The sequence below is a fragment of the Corticium candelabrum genome, chromosome 11, assembly GCF_963422355.1.
Source record: "Corticium candelabrum chromosome 11, ooCorCand1.1, whole genome shotgun sequence".
Taxonomy (NCBI): domain Eukaryota; kingdom Metazoa; phylum Porifera; class Homoscleromorpha; order Homosclerophorida; family Plakinidae; genus Corticium; species Corticium candelabrum.
The window spans coordinates 1159355-1173894 of NC_085095.1; the positions used below are offsets into that span (position 1 = coordinate 1159355).

The 14540-nt window shown below is 41.3% G+C and overlaps 1 protein-coding gene and 1 long non-coding RNA gene across 2 annotated transcripts; one reads left to right on the forward strand and one right to left on the reverse strand.

Moving 5' to 3' along the window:
* The first annotated feature begins 2263 nt into the window (after window positions 1–2263).
* LOC134186486 (tigger transposable element-derived protein 6-like) lies at window positions 2264–3499 on the forward strand. The gene has a single exon (XM_062654466.1). It carries the CDS (start codon window positions 2264–2266, stop codon window positions 3497–3499), a length of 1236 nt encoding a protein of 411 aa, XP_062510450.1.
* An 8931-nt stretch (window positions 3500–12430) lies between these two features.
* On the reverse strand, window positions 12431–14401 carry LOC134187341 (uncharacterized). Its single transcript, XR_009971079.1, has 5 exons — window positions 13940–14401; window positions 13536–13692; window positions 13327–13472; window positions 12915–13268; window positions 12431–12830 (listed from the first exon to the last, which is right to left on the reverse strand). It is a non-coding gene; the product is annotated as an uncharacterized LOC134187341 (long non-coding RNA).
* Window positions 14402–14540: the final 139 nt, after the last annotated feature.

Here is a 14540-nt window from a genome sequence, read left to right on the forward strand (position 1 = left end):
ATTCTTTTGACATCCAACTCAACCAAATATAATCAAAGATAGAAACTTGAAAATAGAACAACGAAAAATGAAAAATGAAAATCAAAAATGAAAAATAAAAATTTGCTTGCCGAATTAATTTTTTCAGCAAAATAATTGAAAACCTTTGACAAAAAATTGAAAAATGAAAACTAAAAAATAAAAATTGAAATTTGAAAATTGAAAATTGAAATTTGAAATGGCCGGAAGGGTCACGGACCAGTGTTGCTATCTGAATTGCATTTTTCCATTCTGATGAGTCAGGAACAGTAGCAATTTGGAACCAGACACGACGATAGCTATCTTTGTCAACTCTCAAATATCTTCTCGCATACTTTATCATTCCATCGACTTCTTCAGTTATGCTTGTTAAATCAACACCTTTTGCATCAAGTGGAGCACGAAACTGTTCAGTAATGTGCTGGAGAGCAGTGTGCATTTCTGTAAATATGGCATCAGCAGCATCTTTTCCTTGCCAGCATTGGGTGTCAAGGTAAATTAAAAATGATCGAAGCATGCTAATGTCCGACCACTCAAGCCTATCACGCACCTCACTGTCTAGGCTAACTAGGTCAGATACTGCTTGACCTCTGCAGGCTTTTACCACTACGTCATAGTAGTGTAACTCAACACCTTGATAACTCATTTTACCATTATAAAAAGTCAGCTTCTGGACTATACCTTTGGTTGCAGGTCATTCATGTGGATCATTTGAAGACAGCCTAATAAGGGACTGATGAGCTTTAAGGATTTGCTTGATGGTCATTACAATATCTACAGTGTCCTCTTGCAAGGACAAGCTCAAGCAGGCTGGTGCTTGAAGAATATCAACGTAGTAAGCACAACAAAGAATAATCTTAGCTTCTGTCCATTAAAGCCAATAGCCTTTTAGTCGCTGTCTACCTGTGCTCGTTAGGCTTTTGTCTTCAACAAGAGTGGTCAAATGTGTAATGTATGCTTCATACCGGTCAAGAATTCGCTGTAGTGCCTTTCTCTTTGTGAGCTATCCACCGACTGCCAGAACATCTTACAGGTCGATTACCACGGTCTGCCAAACTGAACACTTACTTGAGCTCATTCACGATGTGTTCCAGATCTCGACATTTCTTTGGTGATTTTTCATATAGATAGTATAATCGCACCAACATGCTATCAATTCGTTTGAATAGATCACTAGACAAAGCATCATGGCATGCCAGTTCAAGCCCATGGGCAAAGCACCATGTCCAGAACATCCAGGGTAATGATCTCTGCAGTCTTGCTCTCATGCTATTCTGCTCTCCTATATTCACTGCTGCTCCATCTGTAGCTGCTCCAACTAGAACTGGGTGATTCTCTACTCCTAGAACGTCTTGTTTATTAAGTAGGTCATTAATTCCCATGTCCCTCAAAGCAATTCCAAGGCAAGTAATCAGACCATCTCTGCGTCTGCTCTGAAAGGTTCCAAGACTTGAAAATAGCGAGTGTATGTCTTAAGCTCTTCTGAGGCATGGTTCATGAAAGAATATGAGAGCAAAGAGTTCATTTTCAACTTTTCCTTTGTCTGTCGAACCATCCATTACACTGTAGAAAGGAGACAACTACTGTTGAGTTGGAGGTGTCGTTGACTTTCAGCTATGTAATGGACAAATTGCTTCGCTGCCTCACCTGTTTGATAGGCATGACCAAGATCAGCACCATGTCTGACCTCTAATGCGTGAATGTTTGGGTACTTTTGTAAAAGGCAAATTCTCTTTTGCCAATAAATATGAAACATCAAAATTTTTTCGCATGCGCTCTTTCGTCAAGTCATCCATTGTTGTAATAGCTTTGGCTATCAAGCTGTATGCCGTCATTGACTTATCTTTTTTTCTAGGTTGATCTTCTTGTTATCGTGTGACAGCATGCTTATGCTGGTCACACTTTGCGTGATCCATAATACTGCTAGTTTCTGATTACAGTCTGTATCGTCTATAGCGTGGGTCTTTGAATTTCGAGTTTCTATTATTATATGCGGTAATTACTATAGACAATCACGAGTCATACGACTCCTTGGTCGAAAGTCGTACAACTCTTACATTGCAAGTCGACTCTTATCATACGACGTATTCCACAATCTAGCGCAACGGGCAAGGCACTTGCTTGTCACACTTGTTTGCTACAGTTCGCAAGTGCTCTCTGGAATCTCATCGTTGCAGTAGAGGTTTCTTCTCGCTCGCTAGTTCTGCTGGTTGAATCCTGTTGGTATGCTGCTCTCGTCGTCAAAATGGCCCAGAAGAGAGTCAGTGTGACTGTTGAGAAAAAGCTTGAAGTGCTTGAATACGCTGAGAAAAACCCGAAAGCCAGCCAAGGAGACATTGCTCGTCATTTCTCCATCTCCCAGCCCACAGTGTCGACCATTCTGCGCAAGAAAGATTCCTTGCTGGCACTAGCTTCCAAGGGATCGAGGAGTGTAAAGAGAAACTGGTCCACACGCTGCGATGTTCTGGAGAAGGGCATGGAAGCATATTACGCCGCCTGCAAGGATAAATCCCTGAACTCCATCAGTTACGATTTGCTTATCACAAAGGGTAAAGCCATCGCTGAAGAACTGCAACGAGCTGGTCTTGCTGATGCCAAAGATGTTCCATCGAGTGACGCTGACTGGAAGAGTTACGTTCAGCTGTTCCTGAAGAAACGGAGCATAACTTCCAAACGTCATCATGGAGAGTCTGCTCATGCAGACACCGCTGCTGCGTGGAATTTGTTTGATGGTGTCTGGCCAGAGTTGTTTAGTAGCGTGAGTAACGATCCCTCTTGCGTGTTCAACATAGACGAGACGGGTCTGTTTTGGAGAGCTCTTCCTCGTAGAACGCTTGCGCGGGTGAGTGAGAACGTCAAGGGCAGCAAGGTCCAGAAGGATAGGATCACGTTTGCAGTAGCAACATGCATGGATGCGACCAGGCTGCCTCTACATGGCATTGGAACCGCTACGATGCCTCGTGCTGTGGCAGCTGCTCACACCACTCCAGCTAACGCTCTTAGTGGTCTCTGGACAAGTAACAACAAAGGGTGGATGACAGAGACGGTCTTCTGCGATTGGCTGCTTGAGTTCAATCGGCTGTTTCGCCGCAAAGGCAAGAAAGTTCTTTTGTTGGTAGACAACTGTCCAGCACACAAGTGTGAAGCAATTCAATACAGCCTTGATCATGTTAATGTTGTGTTTCTCCCTCCCAACACGACCAGCATTATTCAGCCATGTGATGCTGGCATTATTAACGCATTCAAGCTGAACTACCGCCGCCTCATGCTGACGAAAGTTGGCGGGCTAGTTGATAGTCCCACCATTGAAAAGCTGGACACCAAGGCCCTGAAGAAGAACATCAACATGCTCTACTGCCTCCAGTATGCAAAAGATGCTTGGCAGTCTGTGACAGAGACCACTGTTCAGAATTGCTGGAGGAAGGCTGGGTTCGCTGTTGAGATGCAAGCCACTGAGGACAACACTGTCCCTGAAGTCTAGTCTGAGCTTGCCCAGGACATCCAAGAGCATTCAGAACTTGACAAGGATGCACCCGTCTACATGAGCCATCTGAAAACCCAGAGCAAATTGCGCAGGTGATTGCCGAGAAGTTGACCAGCAACGAAGCTGAAGCTGAAGCTGAATCTGAGGATGATGATGACGAGGTCGGTGCCAGTCCCACTGCAGCTGTCCAACCATCCACATTGGAATTTTTCCAGGCTTTGGATGCATTGCGTTGTGATCTGTATGCTGGAAAAGCTGACGATCGCCTTCACCACCATGTTGCGGAGATTGAGAACTTCCTCCTGTCTAAGAAGGCTTCGAGAGCACAGCAAACACCGCTCACTCAATTCTTCTCAAATCAGTACTGTTTGATTGCAGAAAACGTACATACACGTACAGTACATGTATTGTACTGCTCTTTTTCATTGAAAGAAGCAAGTGTGCAGAATGTGACTCCACTATTACTGTATCGGATACTATAGGTACTGGAAAAGGTCCTTTTGCATAAAAAAATCCACTATTATAAGCAGTATATTACAATAACCGATAATTATTGTATATAATAATATGTATTGAGTGAGTAATGTTTTGATTATGAATATTGAACATCCTATTCCAATATCCAATGTATTACCTTATCCTGTCACCTTATAGACGACACAGACTGTGTGCTTGATCCATCAAGCCATACCTTGGAAAAGTGTTTTAATCCATAAATTTTCATTTCATAGCGCCGGCACAATTCACACCAAAGCGATGCAACAAGAGACCTGTTGGTAGCATATACGTCACAGCGAAGCCATGACATCGTTTGGTACTCTCGCTCATAGGTTCGTTGCCATTTTTAAAATGTTTCAATAAAGACCTGGCGTCTTTTCTGGGTGGAGCTTGACATTAGAGGCTGTTGTTTTTAGGTGATGTAGAACAAATCAAATCCGGTTGTTCGGTGTCTGAATGACATATAGTGATATTCTCTGAGGAAGAACTATTTAGTTTCTGTTTGTCGTCTTTCCTCTCCTTTGGCGTTGTTGCTAGCCAGGAGGTAGGCTCGAGTGTCCAGCCGGTCAGCTCCACCCGCGGCGGAGAAAGACCGGCTGGAGACATTCGCCACTCAAAGGAAACCGCTGCCTCTCTATCCTCCAATCAGGATTTTACACGTTTGGTTAGTGTTTGTGCATGCACGTGTATTTACGATAACTGCTGATAGCAATGCCCGTCGCTATTGGCTCTCTACTAAAGGCTTTGTAACTGAGTAGTCAATTGCTTTTACCGTCTGATATCACATTTCGTTAGCGTGTGAGCTACACCTGCACGTCGTCTTCGCTTTATCTTCCTTTTCGTACTTGGAGGACTAGACAGCGCATGCAAAACAACTTCTAGTCCCTCACGGTGTCGTACGTTGCATGCATTGAACGAGTAGACCATCTACAAAGAGTGGTATTTGCACTCAACGCAGGGCGACGTGCAGAGCTATGATTTGTGTACATTGTGGTCGACCTTTAGTTGGCCTCTGTGGTAAACTATGAGTCTAGCGATCTTAGAACGAGAGACAGACAACGAGAAGAGCTGGAAAGAGTCGACATGTGTTTCGTAGACTTGGATGGCACATGTCGAGAGTACACGTGCTTGCGTCAGAGCGAAATTACATTAGCAAAGAGCCAATAGCGACGTGCATCCCTATCTAGAATGCACAAACATTGAACGGCACTCTGATTGGAGGAAAGAGAGTCGGCGGTTTGTTTGAGTGGCGAATGTCTCCAGCCGGTCTTTTTCCGCCGCGGGGGAAATGGCCGGCTGGACACTCGAGCCTAGCCAGGAGGTTAATGTATTGCAAATTTTGGTCTGGTTCATTTTCTTGAGGTAGCTTTTCTGCTGGTGTCGTCATATTGCGGAATATTCTTGGACAGTGAAGCAGTACTTGAAATATTCCTAGGCAAGGTTTCTGACAACTTCCACTTTCTTCCTCTAACTACAGTGAATTCTTCTGACTGATCTACACTAGACATAGGCAACAGTGGCACAAAGTGATTCAGCTCAACATTTTCTTGCAGACTGATTGGTAGAGATAAACTAGACCACATTATATGGATGGAGTCTTCTCCAAAATGTTGTATTGGTTGCACAACGGTGTTAAGAATGGCCGAATGCGTTTTTTCACTTCTGGATAGTGAATATAAATGGGTTTCTTCAGGGCATTTGCTAGTTCCCAGATATGGTGGATACCGCACCATCTACCACCTAGCACTGTCTTCTTTTCTTCCTCCACCAATGCTCTCGACAGGCTCTCTTCTAATGTATAACTGCCACAATCCATTGTAGAAGTAAACGTGTCCAAAGTGCATCATCATGTAGCAAGGAGCCAACTAGCAGGTTAGATGTTTTCATACACAGGCACAGAATTTTGCCTTTGCGACAATAGAAGAAGCAATAGACATGGCATTGTGTTGTAGTTTCTGAGCTACTTGCTTTCGAAGCTTACATGCTCACCTTCAGTGCACCCAGTCAATGCCAGTGATGAAGCACGGAAGAAGCAGTTACCATCCCCTGCAACCTGGAATAGTTGGTGAGTTAATGGAGCATCAGCTAGATACAACTGAGCAGCGACTAGATCTACTTGCAGACTCATACTCAATCCAAAGTCAGACAAATGCAAACGCCAGAAGTGCGTGTATAGCTGCTGTACTTTACTTTCAATGTCAATCATGAAACCTGTTCTAAATGGCGTAACCACAACAAGGTGTGAAATAGATATCTGTTACTGGGAACCTTGAAAAATCTAAAGTAAAAATCTAAAGTAAAAATCTAAAGTAAAAATCTGCTACATTGAGAATATTTTGGCAATGAAAGGTCCTATGACATGTAGCTAAGAAGAAATATCAAAACAGCTGCTCTTGGTGTTCAAACAGAATGTAGTAAGGATCAATCTTTGCCGTACTTCCATATGTAATTATAACATTAGAAGGTGCTAGCTTTCACATGTAGTACTTAGACACCCAACCACGCAGTTTGCAAGACATATATGGTTTTCATTCAATCCATGCACTCATGCACTCACTGCTGCAGTCTCTGAAATTTACTACTGAGTCTGGTGACAAGCACTGACTGAAGGCCTATTAATTAGAAACAGTTTCCCTGTTTTAGGATTGGACCCGCTATCTAAAACTACTTGCCTACAGTATACACTTCATACTAATTGTGTGCGCGCTGTTCAGATTAGATCCTAATCTACCTGTGGTTTCTATGTTTTGACTGCATACAACATGATAACAGTCATCTGGTGCCACTTCAACAAAAACAGATGTTCCTAGTATAAATAAATTGCAACAACATGTCAATCATTGCATGTACATGCACATGTGTGTTGTCTCCTGTTTGGTTGGCGAAATGTCAGGTTGCGGTCTACTGATACTGGCCAATTGGCATTTTTGTCGGTCGCCAAGTCGTCATGTGGCGACAACATCTAGATGGCTGGCGACTAAACGTACGATGCCGTCGCCAATTTGGCGACTAGAAATATTTGGTAGTTTCTAATCTTTCGTGGCAGCAACTCTTGGATGCGGACCACCTGCTCAGCAGACGTTTTGTGTTACACCATTTAGTGGCACCCTGCGACTTATGCCGTCTACTTAGCACCTTCATACATATCATGTAACAACGTATCACCTAGCAATCTACTGTAAATCCAGAAAGTATAACGATCATTTAATGTTAACGAATATAACGAACAAGTTCTCATCGTTATAATAAATTACGTTAAGCAATTTTACTTTGCGCATGCGTGCTTTTACACACGCCATTTTGAACAGCAGCGTACTGCGTACGACCAGTAATGTCGCTTACACATTGGTTCAAGCCTGTAGACAGCACAGAAGTTGCTGCAGCAGCTTCTGTAGCAGCTGTGGACAGGGAGAACATCGATCTACAAAAACGTGGACGGAAACGAAAGTCTCACGAGCGGCACCATTTTGACGAAGCAACGAAAGCTGAGATTGGAAAGTTTGCTGCCATTCATGGAAACAAGAGCGCAGTTGACACTTTCTCTAAGCGCTTAAAGTTTGCTCTTTCTGAAGCCACTGTAAGGAACTTCAAGCGAGAGGTCCTCAAGCAGCTCAAGGATGGAAAGACGTTGCATGAAGTAGAGCTACCTGCCAAGAAAAAAGGACGTCCTCTTCTTTTACCAGAGGATATTGACAAACTAACGAAGCAGTTTATTCAAGGTCTTCGTCTCAGTGGATCTCCTGTAAGTTCTTCCATAGTCCTAGCTGCTGCAATGGGTATTGTGAAAAAGTTATTAAAGACTATAACATACCCTTGTCTATGGTGCTCAATTTTGATCAAACCGGTACCAAAATGGTGCCTGTGAGTGACTGGACTCTCGAGGTGCAAGGATCCAAGCAAATGGACACGATTGGCTTAGAGGATAAAAGAGAAATTACCGTTCTTCTTGCCATATCACTGACTGGAGAACTTATCTCACCTCAAGTTATCTATGCTGGCAAAACACCAAGGTGCCACCCACTTGTGAACATTCCCCCTGGGTGGAACATTACTCATTCTGCGAGTCACTGGTCAAATCGAGACACAATGCTAGAGTATATAGAGAAGATTTTGGATCCTTACATGGCAAGACAACGGGAACAACTAGGTCTTTCACCTGATGCACCTTGTCTATGTACATTTGATGTTTTTGCTGCTCACAGATGTGATGAGTTTTTGCAGAGTCTTCGTGAACACAACATCAGGTATGTAATGGTTCCAGCTGGTTGCACTGGGTCACTTCAACCACTTGATGTGGCTACCAATGAACCATTTAAACATCACTTAAAGGAGCTCTTCTCTTCATGGTACGCTGACAAAGTGAAGACACTACTAGACAGTGGCCTTGCAGTAGAGAACATCAACGTAGACTTGCGTACATCTGTGATCAAACCCATTCATTTGGCTGGCTCGTCAAGAACATGGAATGGCTTTCAAGTCAAGATCAGATGTTAAGAAGAGGGTGGAAAGACATTGGAATATTAGATAAATTACAGATCAACTGACTTCTCTGTAGTGACCATTTGGTTGTACTAGTACTATAACAGTAGTACACAGAGTTCTAGTCTTGTGATTACTGTTAGAATAATAGGATATTACTAAATTGTTGGTCAAAGAACGTTGGTCATCAAGATTCGTTAATAAAAAACGTTAACTTCCAAAGCATGTCAATTTTGGGCAAAATCGTTAAAATTTAAGACCGTTATGATTTCTGGATTTACAGTATTGCCGAGTAGTTGCTATTCTCTGGTACACTATCCTTTTTGGACTCTACTGCCTGTACCGATCTCATTGGTCTCTGCCATCAGCTCCAGACAAACCCAACTAAAGACCTGCAGGCGCGTATAATTTTTCGAACAATCGCGGTCACTCCTATCCTTCATATATGCTACACCAACAAATCCAAGTCAACAGCTCTAGTGACGAGACGCCATTACGCAGCAGCTTAATTCTCCTGAATGAAACATGAAATCCGCAGCTAATCGTAGTTGAAGGTGACGGCAACTGCCTATTTAGATCCTTTTCTATGCTGTTCAAAGGAAACGAAGAATCTGACCATCTTGAATTGAGACAAATAAAAACAATTATGTAGATCTGTGCAAACGGTGGGCGTACGAAAGTGGCAAAACAAACAGCTTTTTCCGCAGCAAGCTGCACGAGTGTCTTTCTATCAAAAGAACTACCAGGTACGTCGTGCAGCTACTAAGAGAGTTTGTTCAGACAAGAGTTTCTGCATGATTAGTTAGGTGTTGAATGATGCCACGTTCTATGGAAGCGCTACAATAACAAACGTTTATCACGTGCGTTCCAGAGATTAGCACACATAGGAAACCATGTGGGGTGTGGGGATTTCCTTGAAAGTTACGGATGTACTGTTCTCAGCAAAGCAATAGTGGCACTGAGTCATACAGAGAATTAAGAAAACGCTCAAAGAATGCTCATGTCTTATTGGACGGATTGCCAGGATGTGAATGTGATGACAAACCCCATAATCACATTAATTAACATTACAAAACCACACAACCACATTTTTGTTTGGTTGTAGCTATTCAATTAGTTGAAAGTTTCTATAAAATATGAATACTCATACTATTACATAAAAAGAATCCCAAGTACAATACTATAAATTGATGTGTTTACTAGCCCGTGTTCATCCAAAGTTACTGCTAATTCCTAGTTAGGTCTTAATTAATTTAATGTGTCCAACATGATAATCTGGGAAAGGATCTCAAACAGTGATATTAATGATTTGTTTACTTCTGGAATCTCTGACCTAGAAACTAGTGAAAGTTCGGCGACTAACCGTTCCACTAGGTGGCCAAACTGGCGACCAGATCCAAACACATTTTTTTAACCCTTTATAATATATATATATATATATATATATATATATATATATATATATATATATATTATATATTCGTTCACTCCCTCTCACCTTATTAATGCTGCCATAAAAGCTGGTGCTGCTGCTGAGGCTGGGGAAGTGGACAAAGATGAACGCCATCTTGCTAACGTTTCAAGTTATGGCTGTTTGTTTTACCCTCTTGTGGTGGAATCATACGGAGTGTGGGCTGCACATAGTCTGGAGGTGTTGAGATCAATTGTCAAGAAGTCTCTTCTATCATCTGGCTTGTCTCTGGGCCAAGCTTCCAGGTAATTTCATGAACAGTTATCTGTTCGTTTATGGCAGTATAATTCAAGACTGATTAGTGACTATCTGCCTAATTATTATGACTTAGACTCTTTGTGCTTCCGTCCTTAGGGCTGATATGTGTTATCTGTGTTATCTGTATTATATACAAATATATGTATGTATGTAAATATATATATATATATATATATATATATATATATATATATATATATATATATATATGTATACGTATATAGACATCTATGTATAGTTGTACTTGAAGAAATAATATATGATTATATATATATATATGAGCTCCAATGCCCGGCTTCACCCGGGTAATAGTTTAATCACAGAAATTATTGATTTGCAGACACTGTTTGCTATTAATAACAGACAGACAGGACAGACAGACAGACAGACAGACAGACAGACAGACAGGTCACCTTTATAAGTAGAGATTATAGCAGAAAGTATCTAAAAATGCGTTTGATGGTTGGAGAGGCAGAGGGGGTGTAGCCAGGTCACGTACAGTTTGTATAGAGAGATCTTTGTAGATTTCCAAACTCTCTGCTGTATAGTGTTGGCTAACATCCCTGTGCAAAAAAAGTTCCAATCACAGCACAAACCAATTACACTAACTTATGCCCTTGTCAGCGCTCATTCATAGTTATATCCCGTTCAATTGCCGTTTCCAAAAATCCCGTTGATTGGATTAGCGATTGGTTGAAGCCATTTCGACTTAAACGTTGCTGACGTTGCGAGGAACAGGTGTATCAAACTTGGCATCTATACACTTACAAAATGGCGAATTTGGACACTTACGAAAGTTTTCCGCTTACGAAATTTTGTTGATTTACAGTAGTAGAGTCGACTCCCTGAGAGGGAACCCCTAATTTAATTTGTGTAGCGCATGTGTTACCAACTCAAACTTAAATTCATCTGGCATCGTCGTTACGTCAATCCGTCCCCCCGTTCAGTCGTATATCCGAAAAGTAATTGCTGATGTAATCATATGACTAAGTTACTATATATAGCAAACACATAGAAAGACATTTCGAGCGGATAGAACTATCAGACAACAGCCTAGTTAAAGTAGGCAAACAAACACACGCCCGTAGTAAAGCAAAGTACACGCGGAAAACAGAAAGCAGCAGACTTGGCCATGGTCTGACGTCGGTTTGATGTCGCGAACGTGCTGTCTAACAAATCTTGTCTTGCATGTGATTTCTTACTTTCAGTTAGATGTCTTACTTTCAGTTAGATGTCTTCCTCCAACGTGATAGCGACTGGACGTGACCACAATCCCTCTTGAACAAAAACAAAGGCTTTAACGTGCGTTAGTCCTCGCGTCCCTGTCAAAGAGAGCATGGTAGAAGCATGGAATTCATGGTAATACTATGGTTTCCATGCTTTTGAGCATGGTAAAAGTATGGTTTTTATGGTATTACCATGAATACCTTGCTTTTCATGGCATGGTGAGAGCATGGATAGCATAATATACCATGAATACCATACTTTTCATGGCATGGTACAAGTATGGTTTTATGGTACATCATGAGTTAACCTGAGTCAAAATTAAGCTTTCTTGGCATGGTGATTGCATGGATAGCATGGTATACCAAGAAAACCTTAAATTTTGTGGCATGGCACTGAGACATGCTTGCATTTTATAGTATGTATGTATGTATGTATGTATGTATGTATGTATGTATATATACATACATATATATATATATATATGTGTGTGTGTGTGTGTGTGTGTGTGTGTGTGTGTGTGTGTGTGTGTGTGTGTGTGTGTGTGTGTGTGTGTGTGTAATTCTAGCTATGAAGTAGACAGTACGTTTGCTCTTTATACACACACAAGTGTTTTGCCTATAGATAGCTACGTACATGGCATGATACGAAATTAATTAAGAAGTGTAACATAATTAAAAATTGTTTGTCGTGTACGTGTATCAAAGATGGCAATGATCGTAATCTATGGATTGCATTCTTAAATTACCGCATCATCAATTAGTGCAGTTCTCGTATAGTATGTCAGTTAGTCAAACGTCATTTCAACAGTTTTTGTGCTCATGATCTCGTGTAGCATTAGTGTGTGCGTGTGTGTGTGTGTGTGTGTGTGTGTGTGTGTGTGTGTGTGTGTGTGTGTGTGTATGTTGCTTTCAGGGTCTAAATCTGCAGACAATACTTTGTAGCTTTGCTGGTTGGTATATATAGTTTTAGTAGCTGCTGCTTAGAGATTTGGAGCTTTGCCATTAACATGTATTCAAATACAGTTATGCTTCATCAGCAGACTTATTTTCATACATATACACACGCACGTTTAGACAGTTTTTGTCGAGAATTGCAACAATGACAAGTCAAAACTGTTCAGACTATACTGCAAAATATCAATGAAATTGTGCATTTGCTGATCAAGAGTCACGATCTATACTTGTCTCTTCTCTCTGAAAATTTCCGCAATCTTATAGACCAAAAAGGAAGCCTCAGCGACTGTCTTTGCTAATTTGTCCGCCTGCACGTACACAACAGGCAGTCATAATTTCTCAAAATGGTTTGGCTGTTGAGTAACGTAGGCATGTTTCGGTAGGGATGGTGTTCATGTAAATGACTTTCTCTATCACATCTTCTGCACTGACAATGTAAGATCTAGAAGAAAGATACAAATTATGTAAATCAACTAGCGTGCATGCAGTAAGTTGAAAAGCATCTGGTAACAGTGATATTGTATACCTCTCGTTTGCCGGGCTGTTTTTCTTGATCTTCGTTAGCATCGGCAGTCGGTCACGAAATAGCGACACCATCTTTTGAAGGTCATCCACGACTACGTACACTCTGTTGGTCTGTCTAGAATAAAGGAATTTCTTTATGATAGCAACAGACGAACTGCGAAGTAGGACGACAAAGGGTTCTCTCTTGATGTGCCTCTCGTAGGTGACAGCGTAAAAGACTTCACCGTTATCTAAGTAAGATGCGAGACACTTCCTCTAGCTCTCCACAATTGGAATCTAACTCTTTTCTGCATCGTACAGGTTGCTGCTCAAAATTGCGGGCTTACATGGTGGGAAAATGTTGCAATATTTGGTTCTGACAAATAACAGATGTGCAATATTGCGTGTACCGCATGAGTTAGCGAAAGATATACCTAGACTGCAAAAGTCGCGTATGCAATTTCGAATAGGGGAGGGACGTCGTCATGTCTTGAATGAATGTGTTTGACGCAGGATCGTCACGCGAATCTGCTACACAATCTCTTACGTTCGCCTGCCACGTCGACATTGCTTTCACAATCTGCAATATAGGTGTGCTGTCTTGATATTGACAATGAGTATGCTCATGCAGCAGATTTCTCACCTGATAACACACGTCTCCTGTTCGTGGCAGAACGTCTTTATCCATCCATTCAAATCCTCAAAATTAAAGCATGAATGGGTCCACAACGGTCCCCAGTTTCTCACTTGGTCGGAGAGGTGACAAAGATTGTGGACGTTGAGACCGCAGAAGTTCTCTCCTGCATGGATAGATCAGTGTAAAACTTATATAAATAGCAATAGCATACCTACAACAAATTATGTTGTATATTACATGCAACATGCAGTATGATTGTATCATAGCGTTCATGCAGATATCTTTATTGCCAACTGCTATAGAGTTGTAAACATATCAATTAAACTATAGTAGTAATCCAAACTGAGCTTCCTATAGTTAGAGATATTGTCGGTTACAAACTTAGAAAATAAACTTGTAAGCTAACTTACTATAAATGTCTTGAGCTTCATAGTAGAAGTCGTTCAAGACAACTTCCGCTCTCCTAACCATTTCTTCGCTGATCTTAGCAGCAAGAAGCAGATGCATGCCTTTAGCCAAAAGGGCAAAATTTCGCAAATATTTGTCTGGCAATATGCCTTGCAAACATGGAATGCAGTAGTACAGCAGCCAAGATCGGTATTCTGATGCTATAGATAGAAGAAAACACGCATATTTGATCATTACGACATACTCGCATTTAGAAAAAGATGCTAAATTGATTAAGAGTATATTTTATTTGGTTTGATTATCACTTACATACTAGGATGTTAATATGTAGTTTGCAGAAATCAACATTTTTGGCAGCATCGGAATGGCAAATTAATTGTCATCTTACCCTTCCAATTAGGTAAACATTTACCAATTTCTCGTGGCAAACGCCGCACGAAATCTGGAGAGTGGATATTCTTAACCTTTCATCTACAGACTCAATCTACAGAGATAAAACAAGATTTATAGAAATGCATAAATAAACAAACGGATGGATTGAAGTATATCTAACCTCATCTCTCATAAAATATGGACAGCCTCTGCTTGAAACATCTATCCAAC

Excerpts from the sequence above, each read along its gene's own strand:
- LOC134186486 (XM_062654466.1), top strand. The coding sequence starts at position 2,264 with ATGGCCCAGAAGAGAGTCAGTGTGACTGTTGAGAAAAAGCTTGAAGTG.